Genomic DNA, 24848 nt, shown 5'->3' on the forward strand with positions numbered 1-24848 from the left:
TTATGTTGTTCAAGACAATTAAAACAAATAACATTTAGCTCTGACTGGTATGGCTCCGTTGGTTAGTGTTGACCTACACAGTGAAGGGTCACCAGTTTGATTTGGGGCACATGCCTGGGTTGTGGGTTTGGTCCCTGGTTGGGGAGCATTCTGGAGGCAGCTGATCGATGTTTTTTTCTCACATCAATGTTTCATTCCCTCTCTTCCTCCCTCCCTTCCCCTCTCTTTAAAAATAAAGTCTTTTAAAAAACAAAACAAGTTAACATTTAAAAACTTGGAATGAGAGGATAGGCAAAGAAATACCAGATGAATTTACCAACAAAAAATGCAGAGTGGCAATATGCTTATCAAAGTAGAATTCAAAGCAAGAAGCAGCGAGATTCTTATCTTGGTAATGGGTACAGAATGTAAGGTGGAAAGTTCTCCTAAAACATTAAAACATAAAGCAAACACAAGTAGAAATACAAGGAAAATTTGAAAGAACAATAAGCTTGCAGAGAATTTCAACAATGTAATTAGTATGTCTGAATAACAAAGAGCATAAACTATAAAAATGTTCTTGTTATTATAAAAAGCTTGAGGCTACACAGGAAAACTCTATATCCACAAAGGAAAACTCCACATAAATAATCTCTCTCCACACATGCTAAAATAAACCAAAAACCCCTTTAAATAAAATCTCCAAATGGCCGAAAAGTAAAAAGCATTACTTCAAACAGATATTAATTTCCTAAAAATACTTAGGTCAAAACAAACCTAAGAAGTACAGCTGGAGACCATCTGGGTTATAATGATAGAAACATTAGACTGAAGGAAATGCGGTCAGAATTACTTAGCCGAAAAACACAGCCTTACAAGCCGAAGAAACGCTTGCTGAGAAAATCAATGCATGAAGCATTCCTTCTAGGCAGTAATGAACATGTCTCCCCCGAATTACACAGTGAGAATAAGATAAAGCAGATAATAATAAATTAGGAAGTAAAGAGGAAATTACCATACTAAAAGCTGAGAGTAAAACAACAGAAAAGCCTGGGTATCTAATGAATAGCCCCCAGGATTAGAATGTCAACAAGGACGTCCCTACAGCTTGGCGTCTCCACTATGCCTGTTGGCAAACACGCTCATTTTCTGGTCTGCATTAAGTACATTTGAAAATCTCAAGAGAAATACAGAATATAAAAAAAAAGCAAAGAAATAAACCCAGTGGATAAGTAGAAAACAAACCAATAGCCATGTAAAAAAAATAAATAAAAGAACACTCAATAGTAATCTCAAAAAAAGGCATTCCTGTTAAAAGTCACACAAGAATCCTGATGATTACCTCTATTACTCCAAGGGTACCTCAATTTCTTGCTAATATAAGGAGCAAAAAAAAGGAACACTGCAAACGTTGCAATGTTCAAATGTTGCAAAACAAGAACTCGAGATATTTGCAAATGATATGACTGCGAAGCTAGAGAACTTAAGATTAACAAGAGTTGGAATTTATCAAGTAATTTCAGGACCATGGCTAGATATGACAAACATACGAACCTCAATAGCTTTAATTTATCCTAGTTATAAAAAGCATTGGGAGACACATTGTCATTCCCGGCAAACAAAATGTCAAACATCGAAAAATAATTTGAACAGAAACGCACAAGATTTATAGAAAGAACGTTACCCAGTTCCACCGAGACAGGTAAGAATATTTGATATTATGACATGTTAATGTAGGTGGGAAGTTTTCAGGGCTAAAAATGTTACTGTCTGAACTAGAGTGAAGAAGTGTCAGTGTAGTAGAGTAACAATGAAGACTACAATAAAAATGAGTGGACTTCTGACAATTTTTATTAATCTCCTTAGTATAATGAACACAACTGAAGACAATTTACTAAGCCATAAGGAAACAAAGGGTAGAGAGACAAGACAGAAGGGGATTTCTTCCCACATTAGTAACCCATCCACTGTGTGTGTGGGGAGAGCTGAAACCCTGCATCAGATCTTGGGTTAACCCGAACTTCTGTATACGTGGGCCATTCCCAACAGCAGCACTTCTGGGAGTAACATTCAACAGTGAGCTCCTCTGGCTCTCAGACACATCCTTCCGGCCAGGCACAGCGCCCGGAACTCAGGGAGGGGACCAAACCCATCAAGGCTGTCTAAGCCGTTGGAGTGTTCCTGAGATCCCATTTATTGCTTTAAGGCTTCAAGTAATTGTTTGGTCAGAAAAAGGGACAAAGTTCATTTAGTAGTAAAATGTCTCTGCAAAAACATCCCGTTTTCAGTTAAAATGAAGCACGACAGCACCCTGTGGAATTCTACATCCCCGAGGAACCCACGGAGAGCCAAGTTCCTGTGTGACAGTTCACGAGGGAGGTATCCTCCAGAAGGGTGGGGGAGCTGATGGGATGGTGCTGGGGGCCTGGAGAGCTGGGGGGCCGAGGGCCTGCTTCCAGCCCAAAGGCAGCAATGAGTATACCGACAGGACACCACCTCCGGTGTGCTGTGGAGGACTCCTGCAACCTAGTACTGTAGTGGATCGGAAGTGAACAGTCTCTTCAACTTCTCTTCCAGTTTCCATGTCTGCAAAGCTGGCAGCAACTGTGGAGGCAGCACTGTCCCAAGTGAAGAGGGAGGGGACCTTTACCATGAGGTTATTAGATTTTGACGGAGAGCCTAGAGTCAACAGCCTTCTCAATTGGAGATTTCTTTTACATATTAGGCCATGGGTAGTAAATTTTATCACTGCCATTTATCTTAGAGGACCTTCCAAGTGCATCTAAAGCAAGAAATTCTGCTTCAAGATATCATTTTGCAATGCTTGAGAGGTACTTAAAAAAGTGCCTTCAAATTTCCTAGTTCTACCTAGAAGTTAGAAGAAAGGGAAAAGGAGCACCTCCGATCAGAGAACAGTGATGGCTTATGGCGAGTGACCTGAGACTGGGGGCGGGGCACAGCAGGTAGCTGGAGCGGGTGCAGACTGCTGTGCTCTACTGGCCTGCTCCCACCCGCTGGCCTCCACAAAATCCCTTTTGTGGGCAACAGAACAGCTTGCTCCTTGTAAATGCCCCAGTGTCTGGCTCTGCCCTGCCCGTATCATCACCTGGTGGGCCAGGCTGGAGCAGGCCTTTTGTCCAGGCCTCACCTGGGCCTCCTGCATCTCCTTTCTCCATCCTGAAAACCTCTGCCTACACAGTACCCCACAGGGAGAGCCCCCATGTTTCCCCGAGTCCCTGACCACACTGTGGTACCCCAGACCTCTCTGACCCAGTGGAAGGGGAGGGACCTAGAAGACAGATCATGCCTCTGTGGCGGGAAGAGACAACATTGCCTTTCACCTTGAAAGAACTGTTCTAGGGGTAGTGGAAGGTTTTGATCCAGAGAGGTCTTCAAATACAGCATGTACATCCCGGTCTGGTGCGCACTTCACTGGACAGAACCAACAGAGGTAAGTCCAAAATCAGAGACATGATCGTCAGTAACTGCCCGGAGCTCCAGATCCCCGCCCTGGTATGCAGTAGAATACTTCAACCTGTATTTCAGTTTGATCAGTTAGTAGCTTACAAATTTACTAGGAAAACAATTCTTAGGGCCAATTTGAAAAAGATGCAGTAGCAGGAAAATCACAAAAAATTCATGTATACAATCCTTGGAGGAACATAATCAAAATGCTTCAAGTCAAAGATAATTCCACTGACAATGGACTTAAAATAAAAATGGAATTAGAATTTTTCTGAATTTCGGATAATTTTCAAATTTCTGAAGGTACCACCTACAATAAGAAAAAAATACATTAAAAAAGAAAATAATTTTGTGACTTAAACATGTAACAAAACACCAACAAAAGGAACAGTATTTTTTATCATACAGGCACAGAGAGTTTTAAAAAGTAGTCATAAAAACTTTGGCATTTCAGATACATAGGTTGATTTTGTCTATATCATGAATAACTAAATAATTAGTGATTATAAAGTGTGATTCACAAGAAGAGGCCCATATAATTCACCCCTAGTTGGCAAGAATAATTACTGACGTGTGATAAAGATGCGGAAGAGCATTCGGTGGAGCCATCTTCCCAGACTCAGGAAGTATGCAGACGAGGGGACAGGAGGGGAACCTGTAGGTGTGTCTTGACTATCTCCTGGTGACTCTGGCAGTTCTCTCCAGAGCCCAGGAGAGAACCACTGCCTCAGACCCAGGGTCTGTGGAAAGGGCACCCAACCAGCCGACTGTCAAACAGACCTGAGAAAATGCAACATGGGGTCATTCACAGTTGGACCCTGTACTCAGAACAAACAGGTATTTTCCATTTTGATATAAATTACATCAACAAAGGTATGCTCATTTGTTTTGGGATAAAAGCTATTTGGGAAGGGTGGAAACTAAGTGGATAGAGTGAAAATTTTAAATATTTTGACAAGATGAAGAAATAGAAAAATGGAATTTCCATAAGCACAAAAGAAGGTTAAACAGAATAAAAGCCATGACAGAAAATGATTAGCTACCTGTTCACATGGCAGCAATACCTGACAACAGCACACAAAGTGAGTGAACAAAGTCCTGTCGATCTTAGATCTTGGAGAGGCTTATTAACGCTATAATCCACAGACAGAGGACTATGAGAGACCACCGTGTTACTTTCAGAAGCTGTCTGTACACCCAAAAGGACATGCGATGAGAAAAGTCCTGAGAAGCTGGGCAGCGGACCTGCGGATCAGTCACAGCAACGACGGCCTTTTCCAGCGGAGTGACATGCTGCAGACAAGTGTGCCGTGGCAGATGCGGCCACAGACAACAGCAGTGCAAAGTATGTAAACGTGCGTAATACACATACTGACTCATTAGCCACCAAAAGTTTTTATCGGTCTGTGAACTGTATAATGTGTACTCCCCCCAAATCTTATGTTAAAAAAACCTACCCCAAGGTAATGGGTATTAGGAGGTGAGGATTTGGGAGGTGATCAGGTCCTGAGGCTGGAGTCACATGATGGGATTAGTGCCCTGATGAGAGGCCCAAAGAGCTCCTTGCTCCTGCCACGTAAGGACACAAGGAGAAGGTACTGTCTGCAACCCTGAAGAGGGGCTTACCGCACCTATTTTACGGTGCTTTCTGTTACAGCAGCCTGAATGGACTAAGACAGCCTGTTGTGGACCTAGGACAGGGGCCATGAGCAAGTTTCTAAGGGCTTCCCCATGAGTCAGCAGCACTGGGCACGGTGTCGGGAGAGGCAGGGGGTGAGCTCCTGGAAACTGCCCATTGAAAAGGGACACGTTAGCCTCAAAATAGCAAGAGAGGTAGCAAAGGACAACTTAAAATTCAAAAAAGCAGGACAGCTACACCCAAGCCGCACCTGCAGGGTATCAGAGGACCCGAGACAGCCATGCAGTGATGACGTACTTGCTGTACAGCAGGCTGGGTTCCCTGTGCTGCTGCAAAGAGCCTTTACTGCAGCAGAGCTTTCTCACCTAGTAAGGCTATGTTTGTCAAATATGTTAAATTTATCTCACAGAAATTATCTTATAGGAATAAAATATACTTTGCTATATGGCTAAGAGTAAAGTTTTCTCAATTATTTAATCACTGAGATCAGGAAATTATATTTAAAAATGTATAATTGTGGGTAGATGCATAAATATTTTAAAAAAGGGAATAAGCAGCATAATTTCTGTTATTTTTCTCACTCATTTTTTTTCTATGTCTAGAATCAAAAAGCTGTCACTTCTGTGACAAAGATCACAGCTGGATGTCAATTTTTTGTCTTCTTTTATTGTGGGGCCTGACCTAACGCCCCCTTGCCTTCTGGTTGACCCTGAAATGACCCCTAGCCAAGGACCACCCACTTCATCACATTCAGGTTATGCTAAATCTGAGATAATTCTTCAAGTTATTCTTCAAAGCGGTTCCTGTGTTTCTGGCTCACCAACAGCTTCCTGTTCCCAAATCTCTCTCCTGGAGGTCTTGCTCTGGTGGGGACAGGTCAGTGACAGCTGAATACACATTTGCAAGTGCTCACAAGTCCTGCTCTTTGTGTCTGACGCTGATGAATGGGGCTGTGAAACCAAGGCAGCGCTTCATAAACATATTCCTGTGTGTCCTTCTTCTTTAAATCATTGCACTATCCATCAGAGCGCCTTAAAGACACTTTGAATTCATTTTTTCAGTGACACTAAACTTAATGAATAGGTAAGCATGTGATCATTCTTTATTGCAACAGAGGCCCTTCTCAGAGGCTGTCCTCGCTGGCCGGGACCCAAGGTGCAGCTCTGGGACGTGACAAGTCCACGCCTGCACCTAGCAGCTGCAGAAGCGTATGCGGCCGCGGTCTGTCTGGTCCAGTGCATGAGTGTGCTGCCCAAGGCTGGCGGGGAGGAAACCCTGTGAAAAAAGGCCTCTTACAACTCCTTGAAATGCTGCCCTCCCACCAGAATTATCTGTTAGCACTCAGCACAGCTGACCCAGTGTGTCCAACTTGGGGCTCACTGATCAAGACAATTGTTTGTGAATTAAATACTTTGCGTCAGGCAGTCACAGACAAAAATCTTTTGTAAAAAAATGCTGCTCTGCTGCAGGATGAGCCCCATGGACTGTTTTCTCTTGGAATCAGTGTATCTGGTGGGCTAATTAGCTGGGTTCACTGGATTATTTAAAAAAAATATCTTTCATTTTGTCTTCAGCTTGTAAAACCAACATTTGTAAACGTACTTCCACTAAACTGAATTGATCCATTATTCGGCAATTAAAATTGGTTTTGCGCCATTCATTTAAACAACAAATAACAAAGAGCCCTTTCAATTCATGAATCTTTATGCAAAGAATATCTCAAAAAATGGAATTATGTGTTTTCTAATTTCAGATGTTTCATATTCAGATGTTGAGAGGGATTTTCCTGTTCCATTTTCATTTGAGGAAAGATCTTTACAAGTGGCCTTGCATGCTCTTGTTCTATCTTCCCCTGATCCAGTTTCTTAAAATATCAGCATCAACTGGTTTGTTTTCATTACTAGAAACTAGCCAATATTTGCTTCTTAAAATGTAACGTGACAAATGCCCAGGAGTAGCACCTTCTTCCCCCAGAGGCGATGGCAGCCACCAGGAGAAGGTGGTCAAGCAGGAGGAGGGGGAGAGCAGATTCTTGGGCAGGCAGGGACTCCTGCTGGGCTGAGATCAGCTGGCTGTGGTCGCATTGTTGATGCCTGAAATCTGGCTTCGGTTTTTATTTGTTTTCTAGGACTTTGTGATGTGTATATAGTCTGAAGTGCTGACACATTATTTCAGCCAAGCCTGCTTAGAGTATGAATCTTCCTGCTTCTAAGGAAGGCATCTGAATGTGAAGTGGGGAGTGCACAAACCCCAGGTCAGCACGGTGGGGGGTGCCTGTGTGAAAGGGCTCCGTGAGGGCTGATGCACTGGCCCTTCCCTTCAGCTGTGGGCCTTCTGGGCTGCCACTACTGGGCAGTCAGCATTCCTCCTTGTAAGTAGCACGTTGCCAGTTAGCCCTGCTTGACATTGAATTTGACCATTGAGTCCAGAGTCTAGCACAGAAACTCAAGGAGGATCAGAACAAGGTGAATAAAGTAAGCTGACGTGTATCTCATGATCACTTATAGCTGAGTTATTCTTCAGATATTTGTGTGGTTTTGAGCTTTTTAGCCAAAGCATGACATAAAGTGAGATTCTGCAATTCAAATTAGTATTAACATTTCAAAAATCTAACCTTAACACAGGTATAATAAGGTCAGAAAACAAATTTAAAATATTGAAAAGTGTTTTGAAACTTACTGGTGGTGCTCTTGTGCTCTGGGGAGTAAAACACAAAAGGTAAACAGAGCGAAAGCCCCGCCTTGAACAGACCAGCTGGCCAGGCCATAGCCACACCACTCAACCAGTTCTCCGAAGTAGTTGGCTGCACTTACGTATTCAAATAAGCCTCCTAGGAGAAAGCACAGACCCAGCGGTGCAGTGACTACAAAGGGATGCCCAGAAAACACCTGACTTAAGAGATAAGGGTGAATACCTACTTGGAGAGCATAAATTCAATTATGGGAAAATACAACTTTTACAGAACAGTAATCAATGAAGCACATCCAACATTTCTAGTTTTACTATTTCATATCACAATTTCTGGTAGTAACTATCTACCTGTACTAATATCTACCTATTTATCTGAATAGAAAATGTTACAGTTTTCATATGCTTCGATATATACCACTTCATTAGTTAATGTATCAAACTAAGAAATCTGAGCAAGGACAGAGAATATGCAAAAACAATCAATGAACTAGCTTAATAAAATGGATGTGTATAAAATTCTAGACCAAGAATTGAAGACAATGTTAATTTTCAAGGACAGATTCATTCAACCGTTCACTCACTCATTCATTTATTCACCACTCATCAAATCTGTACCAATCGTCAAGTCTACATTATAGGACCAACTATGGTAGAGGCACTTGGGTTGTACTGTGGATTAGATCCCCCCGCCCCCCACATCTGGAACATTAAATCTCAGTGTACTAAACAAGGACAGCACAGAGTACGGCAGAGGGTGTGGAGTCCTGTGGGGAGCAGAGCAGGGCGGGAGGGCCCAGAAGTTGAGCTGGGAGTAGAGGGAGGTCATGGTCACAAACAGTGCCTAGGAACAGCCCGGCCCCCCCTCCACAGATGAGGTTGATCTTAGACTTCCTGGGAGGGTCGGGCTACAGTTGTGGGGGTGGGAGCCCTCCAGGCAGGAAAAGCAAAGGCCCTGAGGCCAGAGGGCAGATTGTAAAAGATTTTTGTCATTTGTTCCTTAGGTTGCTATTCTCCTCATATAGTTTCCGGATAGGTAAGAAGGGTTCCAAACTAAGTATGGCTGCGTACTTCCCAGCTCCATTTGAGGTTTTAGTCTTACCTACTTGATTTCTTTTTTAGAAGCTCTACTGGTTTCTAACTTATATTTGCTTAGTCCTTTTTATAGTATATACTTTTTTTAACTTATAACTTCAATCCTTTTTTATTTTTTTAAACATCTAAGTATTCACTGTATAATCTGTCCTATTAACGCTAAGGCCTGAGATCTCTCACGTTTAATTGTGCTACAACTCACGGCACTGGATTTCTTCAACGGTCTGCAACCTTGAGTATGGCTCTTACTCCTTGGCACGTGGTCTGTGGGGCTCTCTTAGGCCTTAGTAGATGGCAGGTCCCTTTGGGGATCTGGGTGTGCCCTGGCCCATGTATGAGGCCACCACTCACCAGGATTGCATGGAGCGTAATTCATGGCTTGAGGTTTTCCTGACCCTCCAAGCGGTGTGAATTTGGGCTGCAAAGTAGCATGAGCGCAGCTGGTGGCCAGATTCCCACAGGTGTGCTCTGGATGCTAGGACTCGGACTTTGCCCTCTGAGGATGACTTCCTTCTCTGACACCACGCTGATGCATTTAAAAAGACCTTTTAAAAATTCAACCAGGGACTGCAAAGCATGGAGTAAAGAAATACAGGTGTGTAAATATTATCTGTAAAGCCAATTTCCAGATAATATGGACTAAGAAACTTGGTATATTGAAAGTGTGCCAAGAAATAGCTGAAAATAAGATGAAAAGGGCAGACAGGTTTTTATTGATGTTGAGCATCTACTGGTTCGCTTGCCTTTTTCTTGTTGATTTAATTTAACCCTTTATATGTTATGAGCAATAATAATAGCTCTCAACTAACTTAAGAAAGCAGATTTTATTATCTCCATTTCATGTATAAAAACTTGAGCCACCCCCCTCCCACATTTCATCCAACATTTTTAATTGTTTTCAGAGGGAGGGTCAGTCGAGGTATCTATCCTATAATACTTTTAAAAATGAAGTATAAGATACCCCTTGTAAACCATAAATTCTTCCTCATACTCTCTCTTTTCTGAGATAAGTAGAATTTCCTTTTTGGTTAATAAGCATTTAGTTAGCCAAACTTTATCATTTTAATAAAATAATAATCATAATGATTGCTATTAATAATAGTGACTCATATTAAAAACTATAGCTGAGTCCTGGCCAGTGTGGCTCGGTTGGTTTGAGCATTGTCCCATGTGCCACAACGCTGTAAGTTTAATTCTCAGTCAGGGCACACGCCTGGGTTGCGGGTTCAGTCCCTGATGCAGATGTGTCCGAGAGGCAACCAATCAATGTTTCTCATATTCATGTTTTTCTTCCTCCATCCCCCTCTCTCTAAAAAATCAATGAGCATGTCCTTGGGTGAGGATTAAAACCAAACAAACAAAATTACGGCTAATACATGTTACACTTTAGTTTAAAACAGCAAGGCATCATGCAATGCAATTTTAGAATTAATTCTCCATTTTCAGTACATACCCCTTGGAATTTTGTATCCAGTCTCCCCTGGCTGCCTGAGATTCCTTAGGATGTGGTCTGAGTGAATGTTGATCAGCATGCCTGCTGCCCACAGGGCAAAACCTGAAGGAAAAAAAAATACACAAGAGTATTGACTGAGAAACTACAGAATTTACAAACCCATGCTTGAATGAACAGTATCACTAATTCTTTATATTGTATTAATATGACACATAAGCCATAACTGATAGTAAAAACCAATATAATACATATTGTCCTTTATTTACAGGGATAATTACTGCTCTCAGATACACTCAATGAGGTTCTGTTTTTCTAATAATATTAATTATCTGATCTAGTCAAGATACTTTGACCTAATGGCACGATCTGTTTTTTAGAATGACTGGTATGATTCAGAAACATGACTTCGGTCATAACTACCATGTGAGGCACAGCCACCCCCTCCTTTCGGCAGAGGAGGAGAGGAGGCATCTCAGGGCGTGCTCCGTCCCGATGCACACAGGGCTTCGAGGGGTGCTGGTTCCCAGGAGCTAACCTCTGGTCCTTCTCTTCTCTCTTTATAACCCTGCTGGAGTATTTCCATGCACATCCACGGCTTTCCCCACCGCTGGTGTCCTGTCACCCATCAGTCAGCATTCCTAGGTCTGTTTGCCTGCCTCAGCTCCCAACAAAACCTTCCTCGGCCACTGCATGTTCTTCTAGACACTCCTAGCTTCCTGAAGGCTGTCCCTCCCATTCTGAAAGTCTTCAAGGGGTTGTCATCACTTACAGGAGACGTATCAGTATCACATCAATTAGTGCCAACAAGAAAAGGCAAAATGCCAAAATAGTGTTTTACAAAATAACTTGATTTTGATTAAAAAAAAAGAGTTGATTATTCTGAGATATTTAAAAAATGTAAAAGACAGATGCTGCTTTATGGTGGCATTTCATTCAACAGGAAAGAAATGTACATTTGGAGTAACATTATCAATTACTCAGCAGTCATCCTGATAGCATTGAGTAGTTTCTCCAGGAAGGAGGGTCACATGAAGCACCCTGGTCTCCGGTAAGGGTCTCAAGAGCTCCTCCTCCTGATTTTACCACTGTAGGCTGCCTTCCTTCTAAACAGGTCACACCACATTCTTTAATGTTTTATAAGGCACTTATCGAATCCATAAATTTATAGCTGATCCACCATCTTTTTTTGCATTTCAGTTGTCTCCTCTAAGTGATATGGTCCTCAATGTGAGGATCCAGAAAGAATGTTCTCAAAATTCCATGCTTACTTCATTCCTCTTCTGAGAGATAAGCTCCCTTTACAGCCTAGATTGGCAAGAAAACTAGTATTCGTGCTCATCTAAGCTAAACCTTTAATTCCATTTCTGGGGATCTTAAAATTTTTGTATAAAATCTTGTAGACTAACAAGTTCTGCTCTGGAAAACTTTTCGTTAACATACCATCATCATTATATGCTTAGCTCTTAAGTATTATAAATGTAATCAATTAATTATTCACATAATTTCATGTTTGTCTCCTTACAAAAACTATAAACTCTATGAAATAAACATAATGCAAAAAGAGTAACCTAGTTTGTTTCCCAATTGGCATTTTGTTTTCACTTTTGACTCCTTCTGTTCAACCGCAAAGAACCAAGAGGTTTATATACAATTTATTGGTGTCTTAAATTTTACACCAGCTTCCAAGCATCTGCAGGTGATTTGGTCTGTCTGTAGAGCTACTTTAAATGGCATTCACATGCACAGACCAAAATGATTCTTCTGTTTTATTGTTCATCAAAATTATTCAAACAGTTCATCACAGAAATGAGTCCTGTGAGAATCACAAACATTAAAACCCTGACCTTTTAGATTAAAAAATCCCTTTTCTCTTGTCCCTCCATCCACTTTCAGTGTGGTGAGCAGGTTTAAACCCCTGCTCCGCTACTTACTCAATTTAGATGAACCAGCTGCTTAACCCTCTGAGCCTCCCTTTCTCCTGTGAAAGGACCTAATCTCTCCCTCCTTAGGATATTGCGGAAACATAAGGCGTGTACGTGTGCAGCTCCTGGCTGATGGCCAGGCTGTTCTTTCCGCTGCTTCTGATGGGTGGGTGGGGCAGAAGAAAATCAGGTACATCGAGAAGATATTTGGGGGTAGTATACAGACAACATAATTTAGTCTAGTGTTTCATGGAGGCACTGATTTGTGGATCTAGAAAAGGGTCTTTTTTTTTTTTTTAAATTTATTTATTTATCTTTAGAGGGAATGGAGAGAGAAAGAGAAAGAGAGAAGCATTAATGTGCAATGTGCGGTTGCTAGGGGCCGTGGCCTGTAACCCAGGCATGTACCCTGACTGGGAATCGAACCTGCGACACTTTGGTTCGCAGCCCGAGCTCAGTCCACTGAGCTACGCCAGCCAGGGCTGAAAAGGGTCTTAAAAAACCTCCTCGTCCACCCTTCCTTTGAAAGTGAAGCAGCAGATCCCTCCTGGTAAGAATTCTCTGGGATGATAGGGCACTGCCCTGGGAATAAAACTTTAATTTATAGAAAAAGAACCATGACTGAGAAATGGAAGAGTACTCTGTCAACAACCAAGTACTATTAAATGTTCGTTTTTACTGCTATTATGAATTTATTCAGAGAAAAAGCCAAATGAAATATAAGGTAACTTTATGGAGTTCAGGGTAAAAGGCTGTGGGGTAGCTTAAAAATGTGAGGGATAATTTCATACCTCTTAGTATGCAGTCATAGGGGCAAGTTCCACCTTAATGTGCTAGAATTTCTAAATGCCAGGAGGATAAACTACATAAACATCTACAAGAATTGACTTAAAAAATGAGCCTACGATCATGTATGTTTACCACTCTTGCAAATATTTTTGATGGCTAATGTTTTATTTTCCTTTTTGCTCAGAACTTAAGCTATAATTAGAACTTGAAAAGGTACATTAATTTACAGTAATTGATAAAAATTTAAAAGTTCCAAAACTTCCCAAAGGTAAAAGTTTAACTTAGTATAATCGTAAATATCTAATTGCTTTGTTGGAAGATGACCCGGTCTGATTTTTTCCTCACGATCCAGAAGACACCGCAGGAGGTGCATGGCTGACTTAGACAACATGGCCAATCTGTGCCCGAGTCTCCACAAGTCTCCCAGCTGCTCAAGCTGCTGGAGCTTGTTGCTATCCTTAGGTTCGCCTCGAGAACAGGTATTTGTGCTTTCAGTGCCTGAGTGGGCGCAGGTGCGGTGGGAGAGCAGGACTCCATCCTCAGCACTCCAGTCCCAGTCCCCTGGCAGCTGGGTCACGGATCTTCACAGACTTTTTCCCCTTTCAAAAAGTGTGGGCTTTCTAACTGGAAATGACCGAAACAACACCGAGGTCATTCACCTGTTAGGAACCGGGGGTCAGTGACCCAGTCATCAGCATACTCTGCGTATTGGCTTAAGTATCTGCTTTGCACGTAGCCATTATAGGTACAGAACACGAACGCAATTACACATGAGTACAGTGGTGTAGGCTTCCCTCCTCGGATCAGGAATGGGAAAATCAAGGACCTTAGGAAACAAGAAACAGAAACAAATTAAAAACAACAATAATAAAGAATATATTCCTACAATTCTGTTTTAAGTTTCTGGGGGTTAAAATCTTGCTTCCTTGCACAAAAATCATTCTCAGTAACACTCATACTGTTTTAACCTCTATCTGTTAGAGGCACAATTTCTAGATTTAAAAAAAAATTAACCATGTTTCAATAACATACACCCTGGTGTACAAACTCAGGATTCTCATTATACGGAATGTGAAACAGACACATCAAATGAGAGAAAACAATGTTTCAAGAAACTCTCAAGATCTTCACTATCCTAAAACCCACAGCTCCTTCTAGTATGAGCAATACAATTTGGGGGACACCACTTTACCACCCATCACCGTCACAAACGGCTCTCAGTGACTAAGCACCTATAAGGCCTCACAGCTACCTGCACAGCAGACACTTCATACACACTCCACAGAGGATGAGATTGACTCTGAGCAGCTAAGTAATCTGGTCAAGGTCACAGGGTTAGTGAGTGGCCACATCTAAGCGTCAATCTGGTAATTCAAAGATTATGTTCTTCTGCTATATCACACTGGCTTAGGTGCATACTACTACAAGTTTAAAGAAGAAAAATAGAACAATAAATCACAAACTTATGAAGAAAAGAGGACGCACATGTTTCTAAATTACAGATGAATGAAGTGTTCATCTGTAAGTGACTTTGAGGACACATTCTGCAAAAGCAGCATTTCTCTCCAGGACATGAGAATGACGTAGGGTGGCTAAAGTTTGGCAGTTCTCCCAATTCAGTTTCAAGTCCAGGGCTGAATGCTGCATGCTGGTAAACATCTGCTGGCAGCTTTTAAAGGCGAAACCCAAACCTCTCTTGTGTTTCCCTCATGCCCCTTCCCTCCTCTGTCACAAATGTCCTGTGCTGTGTGGTGACCTGAGTCCAGATCAGCAAATGCAGTTTACCACCTGTTTTTGTACAGCATGTGAGTTAAGGATGGTTTTTACATTTTTTAAATAGTAGGGGCAAAAAAATCAAAAGACTATTTTATGACATATGACAATCATATGAAATTCAATTTTCAGTGTCCATAAATAAAGTGGTATTGGAACACGACCCGGTCACCTGTTTACATACTGCCTGCGGCTGCTCTGCAGCTGCCCCTGCAGACTTGAGTGCCTGCAACAGAGCCTGGAGCAGCAAATTCATCCCTTTGCATGGCTGCTCGGTGTGCTGCAAACCGCCATGATACCGTGTTTTGAGTGCCAGGCATATCCTTGTAGCACACATTTAATTAATTTTAGTATCACTGGTACCCATTGTGTCAAAACAAGTGAGCTAACTCCTCACGGCCTGACGGCACAGCGGAGTGTGAGAGTTACTGCAGGAGACGAAGCATTCTTTGGTCCGCAATGGCATGACAGCTGTGCCAAAAGAACACACCAGAGGTTGGCATTACCAGACCTCATTACGTGCTCATCACAGTATCCCCAACTCACAGGAAAGTAGAAAAATCGAGAATCTGCAACGGAATCTCATCACAGAATTTTTTTACACATGAAAGGTGAAAATGAGACCACAACCACAGGCAGCAAGAAGTGGTTCATCAGTCAGGCAAGCAAGGAAAGCCGCACGCCGGTGGGGCATTAATTAGCTGCAGCAGCAGGCACAGGAACACGTCCGGATGATACAACCTTGTTTGGCACAACCAGCCTTTCCGTGAGAGCAGCTACTGGACTTGGAGCGCCAGAAGCAACGCCAGTCAGTTAAAAAACAGGCCATGAGACCGAGCAAGCAGTCTTCCCTGGCTCGTTGGGTCCACGGATGTCACTGATACTGCTTAGTTGTTTATTCAAGGACTCAGTGCCAAGGCTGACGTGACTGAGAAATGAGGCTCAAAACAGTCTGCACGGAACAACTGAAGGTGAGAGTATTTCCAAAGAAGTTGAGAAAACACAAATTCTGTACAACCCAAAGTGGAACCTGCTAAGATGTGACAACTGATGGTAAAAATGTATGGAAGAGAAAAACAGACCCATTACAAATGTACAAAACTTGTAAAGGTGTAAGGTGTTTAATGCTGCTCCCTGTATCATATGGTACTTTCCAGAACACTCTATGGCATGTGACTGAACCAACAGGGTTAACAGAGAATTTGACACTCCCTCTAAACTTCACCCTACTTTGAACTCAGAACTGAAACAAAAACTCTGAATGAGAAAAATTGTCCTCATCCACTATTACTGCTTTGAAGGGCTTTGGAAATTAGCTTTTGCTGTGGACTCGATAGTGTTTCTTAGTGAATTCAACCCAAAATTATAAGGTAAAAAAACTCTTATGTGCAAAACTTATACTTTATTAAAGGCATTTCAATGGCAACTGACATTGTTTGAATCACAAGTCATGTCAAACAGCTTTATTTCCTGTTCAAGTTAAAAGGGGTAAGGTCTCCATTCTTACAGAAATTAGCAGTGGATATAATTTCTAAGCTCAAGCTACAGTTTTTTTCAACCATGATTTCCATATTTCAAAAGTCATTTAACTGTATAATTGGGAAGCTGCCACCTAATCTTTAATTGGAAGATATTAATCTAAAAAACAACGTGACACCTAAAAGGAAAATATCAAGAGAAGCATCTAATAGAACTTGATACATGTCTCTGGAGCAATGAATGAGCTCAATTAAAGTCATGAACTCATGGACTGACATCTGTATTTGGCAATGCCTATCTGTGTGAAAAGACATTCTCTGAGATAAAATCTCATTGCAGATCAGCACCAACAGGTGGACACTTACAACAGATTTAGGGAATAGGGAACACTAACTCTGAGATCTAGGGAATAGGGAACACTAACTCTGAAGCCCAATGAAGTAACCTGTCATCCCCCACCAAAAGAAGAATTCCATCCTTCTCGTTATAACTGAATGACAAAACTGCCCGAGATATTATATTTTGAATTTTGTCAATAAAAATTTTGTGACCGTTTGTTTTCTCTTTTGTTATAAATACCTATGCAACAGTCCCTGTTTTGCCTGTTGGCCCACAAAGCTTATAATATGCACTATCTGGCCACTTTCTTTAAAAAGTTTGCCCGTTCTCAGCCTAGAATAAAACAGCTATGTTCTGGAAACATCACTTTGACCTTCTTAGAAAAATACTCTTACTCAGGACCCTCCACTTGGGTTGCAGGCAGATGCTGCAGCCTGGGACCTATTGGTGCTTGTGGTGGGGACCATGCACCCAATGTGCATCAATGCCCTCAGCTACACAGAGTTGTACTGCCTTCTGCCCCAGCATACATCCTGGGGGGACCTAGAAAAGACATTCACGAAGAACCAGGAAAGAAGATTTATCTCTCTTTGCTCTCATGTAAATGCCATAAAAGTGAACATGAACTGAAATGGCTTTATAAAGGGTGACACAGGTGTTGTGTACTGCTCTCTAACCTCTGACTGTGAAGAGGATAGTGGTGACCCTGATGCCATAGTCAAGGTCAGGCGGAGAAAAGGCAGGCTCCAGCAACGTTGCCTATGCCTTCAGAGCTCCAGGAGGGAGAGAAGGTACTCCGCCCCATCCTGTCCCTCTCCAGGTGTGAGCACCCCAGGCAGACCAAGTACTCCTGGATCTGACGACACACGAGGCCAGGTCTTCGAGCAGACAGACATCCAGATGCAGCATGCCTTCCAGAGGGGAGCACTCTGCTTACTCTCTGTAGCTTTCAGATTGGTTTTTCTCCTTTTGTGTCACTACCTTTGATTTTACTGCTTTTCCTTGGAAGTCCAGCAGCTGTTATCAGAAAGGTTTTCCTTTGACTTGGGCCAATTAGGAGCCAGAATGGAGGTAGAGAGGGTGGCTTCTAGACATGGCTTTTATCTGAGACTTCAGGTAGACAGAGGGACAGCAGCAGCTCAAGGATCAAAGTGGATGCCAGGCAGCATCACATGGCGAGGAGTCACTTGGGGATGCAGGATCAGGCTTAGACAGTAAAAAAGGTGGCACACCTGCTGGACTAACATGCCTGTCACAATCCATGGTGCAGGCAGGGTCCAGGGTGTCTCAGTTACAGCGGGTCTGGATATTCACGAGCCTTTTCTCACAAGTTGTCTCATCTGCACTCACAGCCACCCTTTCATCTAGGAACTGTGGGAAATGTGCATTTCCCCTTTCAGAAAAGGAGTTAAGTCAGAAGCTGAAAGTCCCTTCACATGGAAACCATCTTTAAAAGTAACTATGAAGCACTTGGACTTGAAAGCAGTTTATTTGGGTAAAGTGTTATGCATCCATTTTCGTTGTTGACAGTGAGCTGAAGCCTACACGGTATCAGCCAGGTCCCAGGGAGCTACTCATCAGGCTGGGTGATGGATGGAAATCAACACTTGTCCTCCATCATGCTACAGTGTTCCCATTTTACTTTCCTTCTGTTCCAGGTAAACAAACAGATTTACTTTTCACCAAGTTATTTTTAATTACTCATGCAAACGTGCGCGTCTTTGTATCTGTAAGGAAATCGGGAATGTGGAACACGTTTGAGGAAGGGGTGAACCAAGAGCTTCCAGAAGCCTGGATCTCTGTGGAGCTTTGATGGCCAGGGCAGTCTGCTGCATGTCTCCTCTGGGGTGAGTTTACAAGGTTAGGCATGTCGAAAAAGTGCTTCTAGTAGTTCCTGATTACAATGGTTCCAATCATTCCTAACCCTACACTGCATGCCTTTTACGACACTTCAAAACTATTACTACTACCCTATTTAACAGATCAGGACCTGGAGGTTCTGAGGAACATGGGGGCGCTGGCATTGGAGACAGATGTGGCAGGCTTGAAGGCAAGGCCACCTTCCCAGGTAGTCACATCACACGGACCCGGTGAGAAGGAGAATGGGGGCAGAGCTGGCACTGTCTATCCACACCACGACATATTAAATAGTTGTTACAAGTCACTTTTATTAAGTGTCTCTGCTAAGCCAGAAAAATACTAACTATATTAAATGACAAAAGTGGGATTTTTATGTTTGTGTATCTTTACTGCTTAGAAAAAATAAAAAATTTATTAAGAACAATGAGAGACGGGAATGAGGTACACCCAAAACACTGTCATCGTTATCTTTCAGTAATGGAATTTTAGGTGTTTTTCATTTTCTTTTCTGAATTACTCTGCATTTTCTAAGTTTTCTACAGCAAGCATGTACCATAGGTTTGTTTCAACCATAGGTTTGTTTACACACAATACTGACCAAGCCTTTAAGTCAGGGCTGACCTATCACATTCGGAACAGACAAGGCGAGCAAGAGGGGGAACGGGATTCCCTGGGCTGAAGACCTGCAGTTGCTTAATGGAAGGGCTTAGAGAGACTGGCAAAATTAAGTAGTAGGCAAACACAGAGAATATTTGTGGGGACATCTGTGAATTTTAAGAGGAAAAAAGTATCCTATGAGCGCCCAGGAAGGACAACGAATCACTGAAAGAACGGAAGTCACCAAAGCTGGACTACGTGTCTGTTCTCACTGCAGAGTGATGCCTGGAGTTCTTGGCCTCCATCTCAGCCTCCTGGGCAGTACTGAGTGGTTTCTTTGCAAGGAACCAGGAGCAACACCTACATGAAACCACCTAGCTGGTTAACAAACACTGTGCCTGCCTTCTGGAGGTGATCTGCTTAAAGGGCAGAGACTTGAGGGAAAGCATTCCTTCCAGAGGTTGAATGCAGCCAACCACTTGGAATAACTAACTATTTCTTAAACATTTCAAGTCAGATTTCATAATCTCAGAAATAAGTTCAATGTCTGCTTAAGTCACAGAGTAAACTATAAGAATCATCTCTTTGAAATGTTTCCCCAACAAACTGGAATAATACCCCAGTTTTCTGCCAGAGAGAAAATAGGGCATTTATCCAGCAAATGAGTTAATTCTCAAAATAAAAGATGTAGGAGACTGTTCTGTGTGGTGTGGGCCCAGCTCCCACTGGGAGATGCACAGGACCCATGCCCATGGATAGGTTCTCCTGTGGGGAACCAGGCCTGCAATGTACCTAGGCTGCTATGAGTCTTGCTCTTGCTAAAAAACTCCCTCACCCTGAATTGAGGACATTTACTGCAAAGTAACTTCCTAAAATCCATGCTAAACCTTCCAAGGAACCACCTAAAGGGAACCTGTGCATAGTAAATGAGGACCATCATGTGCTGGGAAACCCAATAAAGGCCAGTCACAGCAAGGGCCAAGGCTTTTGCTCCCCTTGAGAGAAAACCCATGCTGTCCCTTTTCCTCCACCGGACTGAGTAGTCCTTGTGAATGTCTCATTTCATCCATAATGACATGGACACTGCGGGTTGGTGTCTGCATCAAAAAGAAACTGGACATCACCTTCCAGAACAACACAACACTGGACCCCCAAATTTGGGAAACAAGGAAATATCTAATTTGATGATTTGGGAATAATTTGGATAATAGGAGATGCAATCATGTGCTATTTTTAAATTTTCACAACTGAAAATAATTTTAATAAATGATTTTGACTTTTTACTCAACAATTTGAGATCATTGAAATGTACACTACTTCCTAGATTTAGGTCAGTTCCTTTTTCTCATCTTTCCTTCTATAAAACACTCTTTTGCAATGATGACCAAATTACACAGTTCCCAATAACGCTACATAGGTAAATAAGTATTTTGCATTTTCAAGGCAAGGTTAGGATCTCAACGGATATTTCACTGTCATTCTACACTTTTGCATACAAGTTTTTCCTTCCTCGGATTATTTGAATCCACAAAGCATGGGCCATGGATCAGTGTGCCCTTCACTCCCTCCAGGTCTCTGTTTTTTAACTTTATACTTGCCATATGACACATTTAAAAGTGAGCCTGGACCAGGCTCTCCCCAAGGGGCCATTAATAGAATTGAGCAGGAGAAACATGCATGTGAAGTAGGTGAGGTTCTCTGAGGCATCATAATGAGGAATCCCACCAGGTCATAGATCTGCTGAGCACACACTTCAGAGTAGCTGTGAGGAGGCCTCGTGGGCTTTTGAAAGTCTGCAGTCTGGCAGCCATTCAGTACTCTCCCTCTGTAGATCCCAACTGGTCATGGCAAAGACAGTGACAGAATGTGCTTAAGTGGGACATCGTTGCTTATCATGGATCAAAACGTTCGCACAGAGGTGCTTCCCTATCCACCAGGAACTGGTCAGTTGTGGGGCATTCTTTCCCACAACTGTCTCCTCTTCCCTTTCTAGTCAGGACTTTTCTTCCCTCCCCGGCTCTTCTGCCAAAAAGATCCCACATATTCTCTGCAGTTTGTCTCCCACTCCTTGACTCCTTAAGGACAACTGTCTTCTTATCCCTAATATTGTGTACAGTGCCAGGTACATGAATCAATCCTCAGTAAATGTTTTCTGGATGAATACATAAAGACGTCTAGGTCTCCCCTCTCCTTTAAGCAATACCCCTTCTACTGACTGTGAGAAGCCCCTCCATCTGGCTTCAGTCCTCCCCAACTCTCTCAAGAAGCTAAAGCTCACCTAGGGCAGGGCCTGGCCACCCTCCTCCGAGTTCAGCACCTGGGCCCTCACAGACATTTGCCGAACTCTGTCAAGTTGCCCCCACTTGGTCCTGGCCAGAGTCTCTCTTTGGAAAACACCACCTGGTTCATGCTTCTCCTGCCACCAGCCCGATTCCAGCTTCATTCTTACAGTCTCCACTCTTATTCAGGCCTGTAACACCTGCATTGTCCCATATAAACAAGGGACTCCATCAACTGTTTCCCAGTTTGGCCGTATGGTTTGTAACAAGTACTAAATGCAGCTGGTGCTTCTGTTCTCTTCTGAGTGCTCACCGACTTAGGTCAGATGACTGTTTAATAAATTAGTTGCTTGGGTAGAATGGAAAATGTTTCTTTTCTATTTGGAAATCTTCAATGTCCTCAAACTGGACAGGCTATGTGTACAGTAACACGTGTGACTTAAAAAATAAAAAACAACCCAGCAGTTCAAAAACTACACCTGACTGGGCAAATCCTCAAGGGCAGAGTTTCTAAAGCCACTTGTCTAGGCGCCAGGGGTTCTAGTCCCTGCAGTCTCTAGTCCAACGGCCTTGTGGGAAACTCCACAAGTGACTCTGGCCCTTTGGAAGGCTGCGTTCGTTCCTTCACTAGAGTAAGCCTAGAAAGGTTCTAACGTCATGCCTTAAGTTCAAAATCTTCTGTTCCAGGCTTTCAAGCAAAACTCTGTAAAGTGTTCTCTTCATTTCCAATGCCATTTCTTCAAAAGTTCTTGATTGGCACTCGAAGCTGGAAGCAGTGTGTGTGAAAGACACACAGAGTATGGATGTGGATCTGTCCACTTGTGTGGCAATCTAAAACAGTATTATTTATCATGTATTAAGCACTGAGATTTGCCAACACCTTGAAAGCATTTAATGGAGCCACCTTTAATGCCAGTCCCATGAGCTGGTATCGGCACTGTGGCTGGTTCATAGATGGGGAAACATGATGGAGTGAAGCTTAGTAGCTTATCTCAAGTCCCAAGTGATGGGGGTTAGGTAACACCTGGCAATACAACCCCAAAGCTTGCTTTTAGCCACTAGAGAAACAGACAGGTGGTCAGATACAGGTTCTGGTATATGTATGAGTAAATATATATAGACATGAGAGAGCTACTGATATTCAAACTGCATCCACAGATTTGGTGATGCTCAATCCCATTACTAAAAAATCCAGCATAATGACAGAAACTTTGCTTAATGAAATATTCTTGGAGTGTCAGGAGCATCGGTCTCAGAAATGCTTTGTTGAACATGGACTCTGCCTATTTTAAGTGCCTGCATAAAAGCAAGTGAGAACCCATTGAACCAGGCAGGACTCCTGTGTCCTAATAATCATACCAAAGAGAGGCTCACAGACAGACAAACACACACATGTGCAAGTATGCTTACTTCTTCCTACCTCTTTAGGCAGTAGGGGTGGTAAGGTGGCACCTGAAATCAGCAAGGTTCAGTAACCTGCCCACAGTCACAGAATAATTGAGACCAGCTCTCCTGATGCAGAGAGCTTTCTTTTTAACTATACAGCCTTCTGAAATCTGAATAAAAATTTTTAAATTTTTATTCCCAACTTTTATTCAGCCATTTGGCTTAACTGTAAAAACCAAAGCCTAAGAACTGGAGAGAGCCCAACTTATCAGAAGAACCTGAAAATCTCAGACACAGCCACTAAAAAATTCTTCTTAAGCCCCAGCTGGTGTGGCTCAGTGCAGGCCTAAGAACCAAAGGGTCGCCAGTTCCATTCCCAACCTAAAGCCCATGCCTGGGGTCTAGTGCTCAGCTGGGGACAGGGGGGCATGTGACAGGCAACCATACATCAGATGTTTCTCTCCCTCTCTTTCCCCCTCCCTTCCCCTCTCTAAAAGTAAATAAACAAAATATTAAAAAAAAAAACAAAATTCTTCTCAAAAGCCAAACAATTTGGGAATCATCTTTAAGATTTTATCTGTGTTTAAAAGTCATTGCTTGGAGCCCTGGCTGGCATAGCTCAGTGGATTGTGCGCAGACTGGGAACCAAAGTGTCCCAGGTTCGATTCCCAGCCAGGGTACATTCCTGGGTTGCAGGCCATAACCCCCAGCAACCGCACATTGATGTTTCTCTCTCTCTCCCTCTCCCTCCCTCTCTCTCTGTCTCCCTCCCTCCCTTCTCTCTCTAAAAATAAATAAATAAAATCTTAAAAAAATAAAAATAAATAAAAGTCATTGCTTGGAAAGCCACTCCCAGTCATTGGCACCATGCATAATGTGGAGGTGAAAGTCTCAGAAGTGACCAATTTCTGGCCATGGATATTGTGCAGGGGAATTCACAAAGTACTTTCAGAAAAGCAGCTTTCCAGGTGATCTCCTAGCCAGCAGAAAACCACCCCACTGGCAAGAACACCAAAAGGAAAAGGTAAAAAAGGAGTCAGACACATATTGTGTAGAAGTTTTACCTTTAGCCACTCTAGTCTTGAACAAAGTCCAGTATTATTGTATAGCTAATACTTTCTAGGCCGAAATTTTACAAAAAACTCTCTTCTATTACCCCCACCCTTTAAGTCCTCTCTGTCTTCCCTACTTTTCCAGACTAATTCTTATTTCTAAGCTAATTCCCCGCGCCAGGGGACGGGGGGGGGGGGGGGGGGGGGGGCGGGTAGGGGAAGGGCAGGATGTGTAGGGAGAGGACAACAGGAATGAGGAGTGGGGATCCCTCAGGGAAAGGATGCCAGTAAAGGGTCAGCAGGGAGTGGGTGCCTGGGGGGTGGGGGCGGGCGGAGGAGAGCGCAGAGTAGAGGCGCCAAGGATGAATGGGTGGGAAGGGGCTAGCAAGGAGGGAAGGAACTCTCTTAGCGGCAGCCAGAGGCGCAGGGAAACAGCAGCAAGCCGAGGGGACGCAGGCAAAGGGAGCCGGGCCGGGGGCGCAGAGAGGGGCGCGGGACCGCGGCTCCTTACCGTTGCACATAGTGGACGATGAACATAGCCAGGAGGATGCGGTTGGGCCACCTGCGTAAGCGCTCGGCAGGTGTGCCAGCGCACAAAAAGAGCGGCACGGCCAACGAGGGCAGCTCCTGCAACGCCCAGGCGGTGGGCGCAGCCAGTCTCCAGGCTGAGTGCTGCGACGCGTAGCGCCCATAAGGCGAGCCCACCAGCTTGAGCAGCACGAAGATCAGGATGCCTAGGGCACACTCCAAGTAGGAGAGCGCGTCCAGCAGGGACGGCTCCGCCAGCTCCATTGCGGAAGACTGCAGGCACGCCCCATCGCCCGGCGGCTGTGACGCCCCATACAGTGAGAGGGCGCGAGGCGGGGTTCCCAAAGTCAGGCGAGGGCAGCCGGCGCCCAAGCACTGATCGGTTCTTTTGGAGCGGTTCCGAGGCCGCACGTACACCCCTCGGACGAGTCGGACCAGTCACTAGCGCCCGCGTCTTACGCCGGCGGCGCGGCGGGAGGCGGGTCTGCAATTCTTCCACTTCACCCAGGCAGCGGAACTCCGCCC

At 43.4% G+C, this 24848-nt stretch overlaps 1 protein-coding gene across 1 annotated transcript; it reads right to left on the reverse strand.

Moving 5' to 3' along the window:
- Positions 1–1808: 1808 nt before the first annotated feature.
- SRD5A1 (steroid 5 alpha-reductase 1) lies at positions 1809–24842 on the reverse strand. The gene is made up of 5 exons (XM_028521484.2): positions 24307–24842; positions 13690–13856; positions 10320–10421; positions 7763–7913; positions 1809–3754 (listed from the first exon to the last, which is right to left on the reverse strand). The coding sequence occupies exons 1-5, from the start codon at positions 24585–24587 to the stop codon at positions 3688–3690; spliced, it is 768 nt and encodes a 255-aa protein (XP_028377285.1). The 5' UTR covers positions 24588–24842; the 3' UTR covers positions 1809–3687.
- Between the last annotated feature and the right edge of the window lie 6 nt (positions 24843–24848).

Source organism: Phyllostomus discolor, chromosome 3 (genome assembly GCF_004126475.2).
Source record: "Phyllostomus discolor isolate MPI-MPIP mPhyDis1 chromosome 3, mPhyDis1.pri.v3, whole genome shotgun sequence".
Taxonomy (NCBI): Eukaryota; Metazoa; Chordata; class Mammalia; order Chiroptera; family Phyllostomidae; genus Phyllostomus; species Phyllostomus discolor.

Coding starts and splice junctions, on each gene's coding strand:
- SRD5A1 (XM_028521484.2), bottom strand. CDS start 24,587: ATGGAGCTGGCGGAGCCGTCCCTGCTGGACGCGCTCTCCTACTTGGAG. Junction 10,422..13,689: donor TGACCCCCGGTTCCTAACAG/GTGAATGACCTC, acceptor TTTTTCCTTCAG/GTTTTGCCCTGTGGGCAGCA. Junction 3,755..7,762: donor AGAGCACAAGAGCACCACCA/GTAAGTTTCAAA, acceptor TTCTTATTGTAG/GTGGTACCTTCAGAAATTTG.